The following is an 18,095-nucleotide window of genomic DNA, read 5'->3' on the forward strand; positions in this document are numbered from 1 at the left end:
TTTGCTAAGAAGTGACAGCTTTGAAAAATTGGACACAGGAGTCGCTGGAAGCATTTCAGTTCCACGCAATCTCAATAGTGCAGAAGGGGAAAATGAAATATCATCATGTTTTAAAGAAGACAGTTTTGTCAAAGATTCCCTTTCACTCTTTGACTTAAAACAAATGAAGTAAATCAAGCATATCTATTCAAAATAGGCATGTGCACTCATTGAGAGAGTGCTCCTTCCTAGGCGTGGGTTGTTTTTATTCCCCCCCCCCTCACCCCACAGACAACCAATGAGAGGTTTATCTTTAAAACATGTATGTTGGATTGGGAAGATAATCATTTTCTTGACTTAAGTATTAGTTTGGCACATTTCGAGGTCATGGGATTTCAAAAAATATGGTGGTGCCTTTAAGAAAAGAGGGAAACCTACAGGCTTAACACGCTCTGAGTATATCATTATGTACTCATATCAGATGTTCTTCAGAAATGTGATGATGTAATTATTATTTTGAGGTGTGTGTGTGTGTGTGGGTGGGTGTGTATGTGTGTGTGTGTCTGTATCAGAGAAAGAGAGCGCAAGACAAGAACATGGGCAAGAGAAAGAGAGAGTTAATAAACCTGAGATTAGATGCTAAACTTTTTATGGATAAATTAAAAATCTGATAACATTTTCTACCTGAAAAATATAAGATATATTTGAAAAGATAAAGCAAATTTGATAAAACTATTTAAGAACAATTTTATCATTAATTAGAGAGGCAGTGGAGTGTAGTCCAGTTAAGAGCTCAGGCACTGGGGTGAGGCTTCCTGAGCTTAAAATTCTCATATACCTTTTTCTAGAATTGTAATTTGGAGGAATTTAATTTCTCAGTTCCTGAGGTCCTTTGTTAAATGGAGTTAATGATAATATCTACTTCCTAGAGGTCTTGTTAATTAACCTGAGGTCTCCTAAACACTCAGTAGAATGTTAGTTATTATTAGTAATTAAAAACTCTTAACATATTTTGAAATGAAGAATAGAAGTAGAAATTGTTTAAAAAGTAAATCAGGATGAAATAAAAGCTCAAACATTTTAGGAAGTCTGTAATATACAGCTAATGTCTCTTTCAAGATAGTAAATAATAGTGGTCACATTTTTTCTTTTTTATTTTTTTAACAAAAGGAGAATTGGTGATTATACCCTGTCCTATACATATTCTGAAATGTACTTTAGAAATTATACTGGAAGAAAGAAAGTTACTGGTAATTTCTGTCTTTCAGATTCCACAAAATAATTAGCTAACTGATTTCATGTTCATCTTGGTTTTTATTATGCTACTATTAGAGATAGCAATGTCTTTTAAGTGAATGTATATTTTAATTATAATTTGTTCCAATTCACTTTTGACAAGAGTGATTATGTTAGTACTGTTACTTTCTGAAGCAAGTTTCAGTTAATATGCTATGTACATTAATTCTCTGTTCACTTCTGTGCTTAATTGTCTCCTATCAAAGAGGTACCTGGTAGTACTTTTTATCTGGATTATCACCTAAATCTGTCCCATGAATAAAATTAATTCATTTTGATTTACATTTTTTAAAAATTATATAACATAATCTATTTATATATTTTACTTCATTTTAGGGCTGATTAGATTTTCATATAAATAGGACTGCCATTTTTGTGTATGGTGGGACTCTTGGTATGGTTTGGCTCTGAGCCGTAACGTTACCTATCCTTTTAATGCTTAGGAAACATCGACTTACTCTCATTCCATTAGTGCAGACTTAATATTATTTTATGTCCAAGATGACAAAGGTCACTTCAATTACGCACCTCATCGAGCCTTTCCTCCCTGGTATCGTACACTAAGTATTGTTTAAAAAAAAAAAAATGTTCTACCATTAACAAAAAGTGAGCAGAGAACAAAAAGCCTATTATTTGCAACACATAAAACCCTTATGATAATTTGGTAGACTTTAATTAAACTAATACATCACGTTGCACTTATAAGACAAAGGAGCAAAAGAGAAGCAAATCATCTTTTTTTATTTTCTCTGTTAAGAAATACCATATTGCTTTTTGATTAAGTGCTTTAAGACTTGTGACCCATTTTAAAGTGTAAGATTTACAGTCGTTTTCCTGACAGGCATATTGAAAAAAGTTCTATGCAATATTGATTGGGATCACCCCACCCCCCAAAAATAAATTGAAGTTAAGCTATAAAAAAGCTTGGTTTAAAGTGATTTCTATTAATTCCTTATGATTTACAAACTCTTTTAAAAAATTCTACAAATTTAGCCTATGCGTACTCATTTTTATTACAAAGAATCTTGTTTTGAAATTTAACATATCAGCTATATTTTTTCATTGCTCTTGGTTCTTTTTGATGAATTCTCCAACATCTATTAATACAAAGTCCACTACAAATTAAAAGGATGTGTCTATGTAATTTATATATCTTTACTGCATTTCATAACTGAAATGTCCTGGAATTACAGCTACTTGGTTCTTATTTAAATAACCTCATCCTCAAATCTTCTATTTGTTAGAGATGTAATTCCCATAATTTAAATTGAATAAACCACTGAATTGCGAGTGATGAAATTTAGTTTTAATCCTAGGTCTGCAATGTAATTTGGAATATGTCTTGTTACCCATCTGGGCCTCAGTATCATCACTGGTAAAATGAATAATTTGGTACAGGGTGATTCCAGGAGACTTCATTGTTCTTGAAATTATATTTTACATTAGTTATTAACATAATATCTTTCTGTATACTAAAAGTTAATATTTTAATATACTAATATCAATACTTAAATCAGTGGCACTTATTTATAAAAGTGTTTACGAAACATTTCTAGAAATTTCTAATGATCAAAACCCATAGATTTTTGAAGCTGGTCAACCACAAATCATATTAAAAGAGAATTATATTTGACTTGCAAATTCATGTATTATTAACCAAAGGACCACATAATCAGTGTGCCAATTCTCACACTTTTAACACGTTTTATAAGCAGAAAACTGGTTGGTTGGATTTTGTAATTTTGTCCTATCTCACATTTAATTTTTTAAGACAATTAATTCCTTGGACATTGACATCATTTTCTTGTTAGTAGATCAAATTCTTTGTGAGTTTATCCATCCCCTGGAAACACTTTGACTGCTTTATACTCCCCTCTGTGGGTTTTAAGGCTCCTCGAGTAGCTCTCAATTTTTCAGGCACACAATTGCAATTTCAGTGGCATTTAAGAACAGCCGAGTTTGTTGTTCACTTCATCTTCTCATTAACATCTAGTCCTGCTTTCTCTCAGGCAGCTTATTGCTTTTGCACATAAATACCAGCCAGTACCATTTTTTTTGTTTCCAAAGGTGGTCAGTATGATGGTCTGAAGAAGATAATGATTATAGCTTAAGTGTGCATCATTTTCCATTTTTATTATAAGCTTTAAGAATAGAAATGCACTAAATGCTCAACTTTAGCCAAATGTAATTGGAACTGTAAAGCAGGGATCCATTTTAATGTCTTTGCTTGTATAGTGCATAGCAGTCTGTTTGGATTAATTTCTATTCCTCCCTGATTTAGAGTGTTTCTTTAAAATATTTTTTAAAAGACAGACAAGAAAAAATAAAATTATAAATTAAGATATACAAAATGTAACATTTAAGGATCGGCTATTCTAGAGCAGGAATGCTCAAATGCTTAATTATGTTATCTTTAACAAATAGTTATTTTAATTGCATCATCTAGCTTTTGACAGTTAACATCATTTGTATATTTCTAATTTAAAATATTCAGAAGTTGTTTTTTTTTTTTTTTTTTGAATTATTACATTGGTTCCTTTTATATATAGATTTGAGCTAAGGAAAGAAAACAGTGAAAGAGCTCCTGATGGACATGAGTAGAATTTTAGAAATCTCTGGTTTAGGCAGGAACGTCCACTTTCTGTCTCCTGGCCTCACCTCATATCTTCTTCCCAACTTTGACTTTTCGGGGAGTGCAATTTTCTCTGATTTTCACTGATCTCAAGACTACCCATCTTTCAAGACCCAGCTTAAATCCAGTTTGTCAATGAGCACTTACCACAGTCTCTTCTCATTCTTTGGAGCTCTCATAGTTTTACCTACTTGGTTGTTATCTTTTCCTCCTCAAGGTTAGTAATCTGTTTTATGTATATATTTGTACACCTCTTCAAGGAATAAATAAAAGTTTCCTCAGAACCAGGACTGTATCTTATGTTGCTTTGTGTGTCCTCCCATGCCGCCTGCAATGCTACTCACATGATTGGACTCTAACCTTTGGCATTCTTTCTGACTCTGAGATTCCATTATTCTAACAGCCAGCCAGTCAATAAATATTGATTGCTTGACTATCCAACCTTAAGCATGCTTTTGTTAGGTCCAAATCATTTATATTGTGAAGTCAGGGCAAAGTAACTATGATGGGGAATTCGTATGATATTATCTAATCCTTTTCCTTCCATGGTCTGTTCAGCAGTTGACTCATAATCTAAAAGGCTCTTTTTCTTAAGAGTGTAGTTCAAACAGTGCTAATGAATAGCCTTTTTGTGTGTGCGTGTACCCTCACACACGTAAATGGGTATGGACTTCTTTTTCTTTGATTGGATAGAGTTTGTCTTACTCATTACTTTTTTTTTCCCCTGGCAATTCAAACAACTTTCAGGTATGTTGAAGTTGCTTCTTACATTTTCGTGAATTTAAATAATTACAATAGAATCCTGCATATGATAAAAAATAAGCTTGTAGAACTGAACTTCTTAACACATTCATTTATAATGGTTTAGGAAACTAACAAAAATTCACTTATTATTTCTTAAACCATAGCAAAAATGGAGACATTTGCAGTTACAATTTGTCTCATTATTCTTTTTCAAAGATTCAATCAGGTTAAAAAATAATAATTATGAGAAAATCAAAAATCTGGGTATGAAGCCCTGACTCTACCACTTATCTGTGTGATTTTACATAAGAAAACCAAGCTCTCTAAGCTTCAATCCCCTCATGTGCAAATAAACAAATGAAAAAAATGATAATCTCTGCTTCACGAAAACTTTGTGAGGTTAAATTAGATACTTAAGTGAAATCTAATAATAAACAATTATATAAGTATTATGGTATCTGATAATTATTATAATTTATGTCTTGGGTATACTATTTATATAAATCAAGAAGAAGTAGAAGTCTGAAACATCATCCAAAATTGTTCTTCTTATGATTCTCCACTCACTGTTCACCTTTTGTCCCATTTTCTATTTCAAATATTTTTTCTAGTATTTAAAAAAAAAAAGGTATCTTTTCAATGTCGATAGGTGGCTTTGCCCCAGTTCAGCCCATATTATTTATTTATGCTCTAAAAAGATGAATATCAATTTCCTGTTCCTAGTGGAAACTAATGTCAATTTGATTTTCTATGTCATGGAATACACTCTGCTTTTTATTTGATATTTTTTACTTATCTCTAGATTTGAACATCAGTCAAGGAAAAAGTAATGAATATTCATAGAATTGTTTTTACATATCGCCAATTATATGCAAACACATTCACCAGATACTTGTACTTAATCTACACCAATTACATGGGTGCATCATTTAGTTTTGAAGCATGCCTAATAAAAATAAGTAGAAAAATAGACACATATTTCTTTCAAAATATATACATTCTTGTTTATAATTTTGAAGTCTTTTTCAGAATTAAGAGCATGTCTAGTCCTATGTGTGAGTTTACAGTGTATACTTTCATCTAAACCTAAATTCCATTCCTGTTCTTGGCATAATTAACTTTCTTTCTCCTACCACTACTCACCAACTGTTGGTCAGGAAGATCTGAAAAAGAACACAGTTTTTAATAAGTTAACGTTTTACTGATAATTTTTGTTAATTAAACTCCCAACTTATTTTAGTCTCTTTGGTTAGGAAATGGAAAATGAGTGAAATACCTAGATAGCCTGGAAGAAAATGCTCTAGGAATGACTTGGTTTTATCGTGTGTGTGTGTGTGTGTGTGTGTGTGTGTGTGTGTGTGTGTGTGTGACTTGTTGCCTGGGTGATAGAACGAACTGGAGGAAAAAGATCGAAAGGCAAAGACAAAGGCTGTGTCTCTACGACTTCAATTGAATTGGACCTGACTGAATGATTGGTTTGGTCTGGTTTAGTGGAGCCTATCTCCTCAATGGCAGTGATCTGAAAATTGCTTCCAGGGCCGTTTTAATTAGCTGATTCAAATCAAAACAAACACATCCTGGTAACATCCATTTCTACCCAGGCCCTCACCAACTACAATTTTCAGAATGGGAATGCCTAAGTAGTTCTCCATGGACTCAAGGTATGCACTTTTGTTTTTAAATATTAATCTTTAATGGAGAGGAAAGAATCCATTTTTCTTGGCTTTAATGATAGGTGAATATTAGTGTACAGATCCATTTGTTCAGTGCATCAAAGCCTAAAACCACGAAAACTTGAAACCTGCTTTTACATAGTTAATTTATGAAATGAGAGAGTTAGTTCTGTTCTTCAATAACAATTTAATAAGAGGATTTTATTATGTTGCGTGGCAGTATGGTGACGTTATTACTTAAATGCATTCTATTTCTTGAGTATGCTTTTAAGTTAAAAGTATGTCAGTTCTTGAAAATAGAAAATGAAACTTTGATACCTCTGATTTTTTGTTTTTAAAAATTGTTTTAGTTGTTTATTTATTTATTAAGAACCTTGCAGAAAATTTCACATAGTATCTTTCTTTTAAGGAAAGAAGAAAGTGACTGTTATATGAGAAGGATTAAAAAGAGAGAGTTAGTGAAGTTCTAGATGGACAGACTAAATTTAAGGAACAACTAGAGAAAAATGGGAAAATTAATGTTAGTAAAATAAAGGCATTTGCTGTAGTTCATCTATTCTATAATCCATCATGTGACAAATAGTAGAAAGTCAAAGATAATCAAATGATTTGAAATTATTTAAATTAGATAAAATAATACAAGAGATAAAAAGTAATGTGATTTCCTTACTTAGCTATTCCCAAACATGTGTTTATTCATTAAACCAATATTCACCGAGGGCCAACTATGTGCCAGCACTAGGGACGAAGCAATAAGCAGAGTGGACATGATGTTGCCCCCATGGAGCACTTTGTAACTTTGTATAGGATGTGAGAATTCAAGAAGAAACTTCACAAAAGTAATTAAATATTTGATAAATGCTATGGCGACATATCATGTTCAGTAAGAGTACATAACAAGATGATCTAATGTAGTCTTGGTATGTACTACGGCTACATCGTAATTGGTTTGGGAGTAATAAATAACATCTGAAACTCAAAAATTTAGCTTTCACCCATATAAGAGCGTGAGCAGTTTTGAAATAAAATGTGCAGTTGTCACTGTTGGGGCTGATCGGAGTTTTGCCCCAATGGTAAAGGGAAGGGGGAGGGATGACAATAGCAAAGACGTGTAGTTAGCATTTTTCCTCCGTTCTTCCTCGAATGACTGCAGAGAAGAATCACAGGTCATTGAGATTTAATAGTTTTATTAAAAGTATATTTTAGAAAAATAAAGAATGCCCCAAGAAGGCCCCGAAGAAAGACAAAGTATGCTCCAAGGAGGCAGGTGGTCTCAGCGCTGTAATCAACACAAAGGGACCAGAATGGCTACAGAAGGGCATAAAGGCCATAGGAGGCCACCAAAAAAGAGAGAGAGCCCAGAAGAGCAAAAAGGGGAAAGTCCAGAAGGGCAAAAAAGGGAGGGGAGCCCCAAAGTGCGAAAGGACCCAGAAGCAGGAATGTCTGCCTTATATTTAGACTGTGATGGGTGGTTCCAAAGGCATTCCTGGGTGATTGGCAATTGAGGTCATTTTGATTGACACCTGGCTGTTTTATAACTGCCTAGTGAGCATGTGCATACCTAGATTTCTAGTATTCTTGAGGTGTTTTTTGGGCTATCTCTAGGCTGGGCCCCTATTCCTTTGTTCCACTTGTCACTCATGTCTAACCAGCTACCTAACACAGTGATATAGTTTGTGTAAAATAAGATAAACTATGTCCTTCTTAAACTTACAATTTAAATTATGAAGGTTCACTTACTGTCGATGCCTTGGTCTGTGTGTGCTGCTCATGTAATTTGCAGAACATTCCATATTATGTTAAGTTTTAGAACTGTTAGAGAAAGAAGAACTATATATTTTTTTTACCTCTAGGAAAAGATAAAAAATAATTGGAAAATTAAGACATTTTAAAGCTGCTTAAATTCACACAGCTTATATTGACAATCTGTAGTCAGAGCAATTTTAAACATTTTCTGCTCTTGAATATAAACAACTTTAAAATAGACATTATTTTTTTACACCATTTTCTTTCAAAAATGAATTGGTCAATTATTCAGTAAAAGAAATCATTTACTTCTTTTCTAAGTGATTCTCATGTGCTGATGCATTGTTATACTGGAAATCAGGTGGACTATTTCTCTCTTCTGATCCTAATTATTAAAGATAAGTACTTTCGCTAGGAAACCGAAGCATCTTTATTTTGTGGAAGTAATTTATTATCTTGGCAATACTCAAACATGCTAAAGGTTTTCCTAACAGTGTCTGCACCATCGAACTGGAAAACAATACTCAGTACCTTCTGGCACTGAAAGCAGAAATCCACCTTTTGGTCAGGGTCAAGAGAAATGTATATTTAACATTATTTAAAACTGGCATTAGCACCAAAAAAAACATTTCGAAGGAATATTATCTTCACTTTTATTTGTGCAAACTTGATATAAAGTTGGAAAACATTGCCTGTTTACAGCCATGACTTTGAATGGGAGAGTAATTCATCCTTGACCAGAAATCAGCTGGACATTTGTTGATTGCATGTAAATTGCTCAGCTTTCTATAAAGAGACAGGGAACTATCTAGTGATTGCATTTGGTGACTAGAGAGCTGCTTTGAAGAGAGTGAACATTCAGGTCAAGCTCTCATCCTAGAGATTTTAGGGGTTTGTAAATTGTAAAAGCAGTGACAACAAAATTACCATTTCATTCTTATTTGTATTTGTAGTATAAACAAAGCCAATAATCCTCTCCCACCCCTCCCCCTCTCCTGGTAACAGTTCACAGCCTTGAAAAGCTGGAAGCAGGGAAACACAATTAATTCAATGTTTCTTTTACTATGCAAATATCTCTTAGAGATAGCATCCTTGAGATTAGCCAGCATTATTGATTTAGATGCCCCAGGGTTGTTAATTGTAGGGAGAACTGTTAGTTCTCTATGACTTCTGAAGGAGGTTATGGCCTTTGCAGATTCATCTTTAAACAAGGAAAGAACACTATCAGACAAGATGTGCATCCAAGCTTTGGAACTAGCAAAACCCTACTCACATCCCTGTAAAGCAGACATATATTTTTGTATTTTTTATAGGTGGATACAGTGCAGACCACGAACCCCCCTGGCCACATTGAGGAATCGTGTAAAATGAATGTATATGATCGTAAGTGAAATACATGTAATGTTCCAACTCAATGTGTTGGATCCTAATAGACCTGGATATGTCTTCTGTAAAAAGAAATCGATTCCCAAGGGGCAGGACCACTAACTGATTAAAACGAAGCTCTGATTTTGAAGAAAACAAAAATTGCTTTAAAATAAAATCTCTGCAAAAAAGAATCAAACTATACTTTGCAAACAACTGAAAAAAAAATCAAGCTTTCAATGTGGAATAAAGGAGGGATGTGAGAGAGGTTTTGCAATCTTATCAATACTATGGAGAAACAGAATCAGATATCATCATACTCAGGAGAATGACAAGAACAAGAAATCCTTTTTCTTTGGTTTGTACTTGAATGGACTCAAGCAAAGTGTGGAGACATGTATCCTGTTACTGCTTATAGTTAATAATATGGAGATTTTGTATAGATGTGGTTTCATTTGCCTTGTTTGAACTAATTAGATTCATTATGTTAAGATCACCTGAGCCTGTGCTAGATCAACAAAGAATGGAAATGTATACCTCAGGATCGAATTCCGAGAAAATTAGACTATTCAATGCTATTTAATAAGGCGCTAAGAAGAAATACTGCCAATCAGGGAAAGTGAGAAACTAGTGAACATGAGAGAAAATAATATTTAGGTCATTTTGATGCTCATTGAAATATAATTTATTATAGTATAAAAGTGGAAGATAGATTGCAATATATCTCACAGACATTTTACACAATTTCCAATTAAATTTAGGGTAAACTCCAGAAGTGTTCACGGAATGTATGGCCATTATATAGATAGGAAACTGGCCTTTAAAATTGTGGTCCTATGCATTTATATATGCATAAGAGGGATTTTTATTTTCTTAAGGATGAATTGCATGCAGGAAGTACCTCTTTGCATTATAGTTATTGGTTCAATTGAAGATGCTGTATAAATATAAAGTCTAATTTTTGTATGGGTGTGATATATATGTATGCACTTATGTGTGAGTATATAAGTGGAAGGAGGTAAAATTTAATGATTGACATTTGCACTTTGGTTCGTTACCTAGAATATAAAGAGGTAGAGTGAACTGTCTTAAGCCATTCATATGTGTTATGATCACTATTAGAGATTATTATTCACAAAGGAAGCAATTCTAAAATAGTATGACTACTGCAAAGGCTCTTCAATTAAATATAATATTTATTGCAACTGAGCCATTTAAATTAATATGGTACCAATGTCCGAAAATAGTGAGAGTAGGCTCCTGTGAAATCAGCTTGAAGACACTTGGAAAGTCCTATTACACTCCTTCAGGCCACTTGGTGACAGAGAATGTGAATTATGGATGAGCTTATGGAAGAGATTTGGAAAATATTTGTGTTCTAACTATAACTTTTTAACTTACCAATAAATTACATTTTTTTACTTGTCTTCAACCTATATTATATAAGTAATTGATTATAAATTAACCTGGGTAAGATAGTGACTATTAAAAACAGATTGACATATCTTTTGTAGTCACTGTGTGCCATAATAATTTTGAAACTATTGTTCTCTGGTATTTGTATTCATTTCTCTTTATCTTGCTGATTAACTTTATAGTTCAAATTTTTACCTCTTCTTTCTATGTGACAATCAACTGAAGTTTGTACCCTATCTATAATATTACAGGGATTTTTGTCTTTATGCTATTATAATAAATTATAAGTCTCCAAACGGTATAATTCCATTGTATTGAATATTTTTCTGTCAAAAAAAATAATAAAAACTTTATAAAATGCCAGTATTTTATATTTTAATAGTCTCTTGAAACAATGGTACATAAAATATGTTCAGATTGCTGGTTTTTAGAATACATTCTCCAAATCTATACAATTTGAAAGTGAAGAGCTTAGTCACTTAAGATGAAGAGAAAAGGTTTGACAGATAATTGCAGGAGTGTATGAAGAATAGCACCCTGAACTGAGTCAAGAGTCTTGATGTTAAACTTTGTTCTGCCACTAAACATCAGACCCGACAGATAAAAATTTCGTGTTCTCAAGTGCTCAGATTTCTCATCCATAAATGGTAGGTTTGGACTGCACTATCGATTTTAAGATCATTTTAATTCTTAACTTCTAAGGTTTTGATAATTTTAAAATATTACAATATGGTACTTAATACTGATCATATTAAGAATCAATACTGATCATCAGTATTAAGAGAATTTTATGCTATTTTCTACTTAAATTGACCCAAAGCTCAATCCATGTGTATCCTAAGACCAAGGGAAAATATGAATTTACAGTTCTTATTGTTCCATGCTTACTTAGACTTAATGGAATCTGTGTTGAAACATAAGTAATCACGTTCTGGGATCAATAGGTCCCTCTAAGTTAATTGAGCCAAGTAGCACCCAAGTACGAATACATTCAATTTGTAACAGAAGAAACCCTTTTGTTCTTCAGGAGTTTAATGCATCCCTGGCAGAATATTAAAGTACGAGAACCAATTTTTCTTGCTCTTTACCCCCCAAGGATTGATCAGTACATGAAGGTCTCTGTGACTTCAAAGGCATTTCTGAACTTGGATCAGCCTGGTAGGGCTCAGAGAAGGAAACTCTTGCCCCTGATGTTTATTGCTATAGGCTCTTTCATCTAACAGTAATTCTCTTCTTAGAAGAAGCAACAGGCAGAGAAGTCTTGGAACTGTTATAATTTCATGATTAATGTTTAGTAGCAAAGTGCCTCACTCAGAAAAACAGTACTTTTATTTTAGCTTCCTGCTACTACTCCAACTGGGAAAGGTCAGAGAAACAGTAGGGAGCAAAATGAAAGCATATATATTTTGTCATTTTTATTTCATTGCAGCATTCTGACTTGTAAAACAGTGTCACTTTCAAAATCACGAAGGTGGCATGGATAATCTTCAGGGATCCTTATTTAGAGAATTGGTCACACTATTTTTTTTTTTTAATTTAGGCGAACTTCTGGCCATTAATGGAACTGATTTAGATTGTAGCATTTGTCAATATATTCATTATTTCACCAGATTAGAAATTTCGATGGGAGAATTCCAGACTTCGACCAACCAAGCCTCTCCTATGCCTCACTATCTCTAAATAAAACTTCCACCCTTGCCTCTTGCCTCTATTTGTTTGGAGGAGGGGGAAGGAAGATTGTATTTGGTTCAAGTAAAATGGCTATACAGTATTCTCCCCATTATCTGCTGAGAATATGGTCCAAGATCACCAGTGGTGGATGCCCGAGATCATGGATAGTACCAACCCTATATATAGTGTAGGTTTTCCTTATATATGTACCCATGATAGAATTTAATTTATAAATTAGGCACAGGTAAGAAATTAACAATGATAACTAATAATAACACAGAATAATTATAACAATATACTATAATAAGAGTTATGTGAATGTGATCTCTGTCTCCCTCCACACACCCCCCTTCTCTCTCATAACCAAGAAGGCTACTAAGTGTCTACCCAAAGGGTAGCATTTACAGTGCAGATGCTCTGAACAAAGGAATGATTCATGTTCTGGGTGAGACTGAGCAGGATGGTGTGCAATTTCATCATACTACTCAGAATAGTGTGCAATTTAAAACTTATAAATTGTCTACTTCTGGAATTTTCCATTTAATGTTTTTGGACCTCCATTCACCACGGGTAACTGAAACCTTGGAAAACAAAACTGGATAAGGCAGGACTATTGTAAAGCAACTGTGAATGAGAATTACCAACTGATAAGTTATGTTCAGAATCCATCATCGTGGTAACTGCACTTGCAGTGGTGAACACTATGTAGAGCATACAAACATCCAAGTATAATGTATACCTGAAATATATATGATCTTGCATACCAATTTTACTACACACACACACACACACACACACACACACACACACACACACAGGAATCCATGATCAGATTGGATTCATATTGGTAAAAATCTCACTAAAATGTAAAAAAATATATATTATTGAGAATTAAAATACTTGCTATTGGTTTTATTTTTTTGAATGCTATTATTCTACTTCCCTGTTTTGGTAAATATGATTTAGTTGAACTTATTTTAATAATTCTTTGGTAATTTTATTTTATTGCATTTATTTTTAAATACTGAAAAAAATGTTCACTTATAGCTGGCATACAATATTATATTAGTTAAAGTGTGCAACATAGTTGTTAGACATTTATGTAACTTATGAAGTGATCACTGCAATAAGTCTAATACCTATTTGATACCATACATAATTATTATATTATTGACTATAATTCTTCTGCTATACTTTACATCCTCATAGCTATTTTGTAACTACCAATTTGGACTTCTTAATCCCTTCCTCTTTTTTGCCCACTCCCCAAAACCCCTTCCATCTGACAACTCTCAAAATGTTCTCTGTATCTATGAGTTTGTTTCTGTTTTGTTTGTTTATTTCATTCTTTAGATTCCATATGTAAGTGAAATCATATGGCATTTGTCTTTCTCTGTCTGACTTACTCTGCTCAGCACAATACCCTGGGTGGGGGAGGCAGCACCACAAGCCAAGTTCAGTCTCAGCCTACGCATTGCTCAGGGTCCCCTGTAAGAGTCACCAAGCAATCCACCCCTTGGGCTGAGCTTAGAGGTTCCTTGAGAGGCCAAACCATGAACTGAGGCTGGCTATCACTAGTGCTGGTTTTGGGGCTGCTCAGCTGAGTATTTGGATTTTGTGAACCTTTGAGAGATTTTAGGAAAGTCTGCAGCGTGAGTTGAGACAGGCCATTTATATGGGAAAGCCACTGGAGGTAGCTTGGGTTGGCCCACTAGTTGGGAAGGAATCACCAGAGCAGGGGGACTAGTGTTAGTAAGGTTGATGTAGACTCAGATATGGTGGCATCCTGGGTTCAACAAAGAAATAGTGGATTCTGCCAGCACTTCTGTCTGAGAGAAGGTTGCACTTCAAGCCCTCACTCTAAAACCATATAATTCAGTTCTTCCTCGAATGTCCCTGGTGCCTTTCCAGCTGTTGCCCCAGTGCTGGAGCTCAGAGTAGTATGTCCATCAGTGAGTGAGTCCATTCACGTGGGCCCTTTAAGAGGAATGTCTGTAATTCCCACAGCCATTCATCTCACTCAACCACAATGTTCACTGGTTTTTCACAGCCAGAGGTTGTAGAGACTTCTCTTCCCGACACTAGAACCCTGGGATGGAGAGCCAAGTATGGGGCTGGAACTTCTCGCTTCTCTGGGAGCAGAGTCCTCTGTAGCTTAGATAACTGGCTCAATTCTCAACTGCGGTAGTGAGACCAGCTTGTTTCAATGTCCTGTCCCTCCTACCAGTCTCGAGGCAGCCTCTTATATATGCCCCCAGTTATAACACTTTTTTTCAGCCCAGCTTCAAGCAACTCCCAATGATGGTTGCTCTATAATTTAGTTGTAAATTTGATGTGGTTGCGAGAGCTGGTGAGCACAGCATGTACATTTTATACCATGTTGACTGAAAGTCCTCTTTGATAATTTTTTAATCTTAAATTACCAAGAGTCAACTCTGTTCAGATAATATATTAATTGCTCTTTTTAATATCTATATCGACCTTATGAGGCAGATACTTTTATTGGCATGACACCCATTTTGCAGACATGGAAAATGAGGCACAGAGAGTTTTGGTAAATTTGCAAAGCTACAGAGCTAGCAGGAGGTAGGGCTGGCCTTTGTGTTCTACCACTCTGATTTCAGAGGCTACACTCAATGGGTGAGCCATAGAGCTTTCGTGCTAAACACTATTATAGATGAGGGTGCAAGTTAGGTTCTGGAACCATTTGGAGGTGCAAAGATAGTTTTTGCAGTTTCTTAAATCACGTATCTATTAACCTGAGTAAAGCAGATTCAGCATGCATGAACAAGATGTGAAAAGTATTCAGAAGTTCTAGCACATGGAAGTATATATGGACTAAGATGGAGTCTGTGATAGGTCTTCTTTAAATAGTGAACACAGAGAAGAAGAGAAATTCTTCTCTAACTTACTTGCTTTGCAAGATTAAAATATATTGCTATAAATATGCACTATTTGCATCAATTATTTTTTTCGAAAATTGAGGCTTTGCTGCTGAAATCTGGGTGGACTGAAGAAAATGGTAACTGCGTTCTTCTAACAGAGAGAATTCACAATCTAATGGGAATTCCAGCCATGCAGGTTAATTATTGCAATGCCATGTGCTAAGTGACAGAGTGTCAACAGTGGTTAAAAGTATACTATCTGGAACACAGATTGCCTGGCATACCCTTATAAATTGAGTGACCTTTGAACAAATTAAACCTCTCTACCTTTATTTCATCACATGTAGTAGGAAGTTAACAACAACATATACCTCACAGATTAGTTTTGATTATTAAATAAGATTTATCCAGGTAGTGTGTGTTTGACATAACAAGAACTTAGTAAACACAAGCAATTATTAATTTTCCTATTATTGCTTATATAATTGACATATAAAGAGATAGTAGTGGTTGCTGACTAATGTTCATGGTTCAAAATCGACTCAATATTACCATCAAAAAGTGAAATATAAGGCACTTACAGAAGAGCTAACATCAACCCTTTGATATTCTCCATATGCTATGGCGTGAAACTCAGTAAAATTGTGCTGGTACAGGTTCTCCAAAGAAATTCATCAGTTTCTGGTCTGCTGCAATTCAGATCTTGGAGCTCTGTGAGCTGTAATTTTGGGGGGCATAGATAAATGAAAGGAACTGTGAAAGCTGAAATCAAACCATTGTTATAAATCAATGAAGAAAGTTTCTAAAATGTCAAAGAACAATTTTTGAAGATCACTTTATCCAGTTTCATAAAGGAATGCAATTTTCTCCAATTATTAGTAGTATAAAAATTGTGAGACTTAAGAATAACAAATTGTTTGTCAGATTATCATAAAACTAAGGATAATACTGATTATGATAATAATCCACAAATGAGTAGTTGTTATTCTTTGAAAATATTTAATGAGTATCTATTATGTATGACAAGGGCTTTATTTTCAAAGACCTTCATTATGCCGAAAACGTGCTGCATTTATTGGATGATAAATTTGACTGTATGAAATATAGATGATAAATACTTCCTGAATTAAACCGTATAATATTTAATGTCAGTGGCTTTCATTTTAAACATAGTAATTGGTTAAGCATATTAGAGAGGACAAAATAAATAAATAACCATTGAAACCACTCAGTTTTGCCTATTGAAACTACTTTTTAGATGAAATTATTATTATTGAATAATAATTGTGATGTGGAAAAAGTAAGCCTCAGAAATAACTGTGTTCTTAAGAACACATAGCATTGCTTGTGAAAACATGAGATAATTATATTGTGATTTCATATCACTGTTTGGCAACTTAATATTTGAAAAAAAGCAAAGCGAACTACAGATTTTTATTAGGCCGTGAAATTTCAATAATTTTTACATTTTTTATAAAAGAACAATCCATATTTTTATTAATGTTAATACCATCTTAATAACTATCTTATGCTGCTTTTTGTGAATTTCTAATGAGGAGTTAAAATGAATTAATTAAAAATGGATATCTTCCTAGTCTATATCTTTAGGAGTGAGGGAAAAATAATATTTTCTATTTTAAGAGATTGAAGTTCTGAGATCAGGTACAGCTCAGCTGCTTTCTAATCACTGATGCCAAATTGTGTCAGTGAAAATTTTTTTTCAGTAGCAGTTCAGGGGGATCTGAATCTCTAATCTTTCTTCTCTTTGCATCTAGCTATTAAAGACAGGTCAGCAAAGATTTTTTTCCTTTATGTGTCAGACTCATGAAAGAAGCAGATATTTGGTATATGCATTTTAGAAAAATCGAAAACTGACTGCCTCCTGATAATATATTTCAAGTGTATTATAACTTTCTGCTGCAAGTCAAATATGCTCTTTGACTTTTTAATACCTCTGCATATTTATTAAATTAAAAATCTTCCATAATTTTGAACCAAAATTGAAGCTTGATTATTACAGTTATGTAATTGAAAAAAATATGTGTTTAGAAAGATACTGATGATATTAAGGTAACAGTTTATCTCATGAACCTCTTTAATAAAAACCCTTTGATAAGTAGTAACATAAGTACCTCGGTATTTACATGGGAAAGTTTGTGAAAATGTTTATGAGGATAACTTCCAATTAGTTCTACCTTAAGGGAATTTGTATTCAAATGAATACTAAAAATTCTATAGGTATAGGCTCTTTTTATCTTTCAATAACCCATTTTTAATACTGAATGATGTTTCATGTTGTGACCTAAGCCATTGTACTCCCAATGGGTCTAATGGAGACAATGAAAAAAGAAGCTTCAGAATTGTTGACGGTTAGGTCACATGCCATCAGAATTAAAAATAATTCTTTGTTTCAAAATAAGAGAACACATATATGATTTTCTTTGAATCCAGAACAGATGTTTTTAAAAGGCATTTTTATGGTATGAAATACTTCCATAAATTAAAAGTATGTCAAATAACTATATTTGCAATAGTGTTAAATGAACTACATTGAAATTCCAAGTGACCACTAATAAATGCCTAAAGGATTAACTTAAATAAAACAGAAGTACCTCTCATCATTTTGAGAGAAAATGTAAAAGATATGTATTAGGATGATCATATTTTTGAATATATAATGTGATTCAC

The 18,095-nt window shown here is 33.7% G+C and overlaps 1 protein-coding gene across 13 annotated transcripts in view; it reads left to right on the top strand.

The window, feature by feature from the left end:
* Positions 1-18,095, top strand: part of PCDH7 (protocadherin 7) — a 386,475-nt gene that overhangs the window by 51,672 nt on the left and 316,708 nt on the right. The window contains exon 2 of one of the 13 annotated variants that reach the window (XM_036227592.1): positions 9,384-11,217. The exons of the other annotated variants lie outside the window; for them this stretch is intronic. Coding sequence (XP_036083485.1) covers positions 9,384-9,461 — 78 coding nt within the window. The 3' untranslated portion in view covers positions 9,462-11,217. Of the gene's footprint in view, positions 1-9,383; positions 11,218-18,095 lie in introns of those variants that run through there. 13 annotated transcript variants of the gene reach the window in all.

This window comes from Rousettus aegyptiacus, unplaced genomic scaffold (assembly GCF_014176215.1).
Source record: "Rousettus aegyptiacus isolate mRouAeg1 unplaced genomic scaffold, mRouAeg1.p scaffold_m13_p_10, whole genome shotgun sequence".
Classification (NCBI taxonomy): domain Eukaryota; kingdom Metazoa; phylum Chordata; class Mammalia; order Chiroptera; family Pteropodidae; genus Rousettus; species Rousettus aegyptiacus.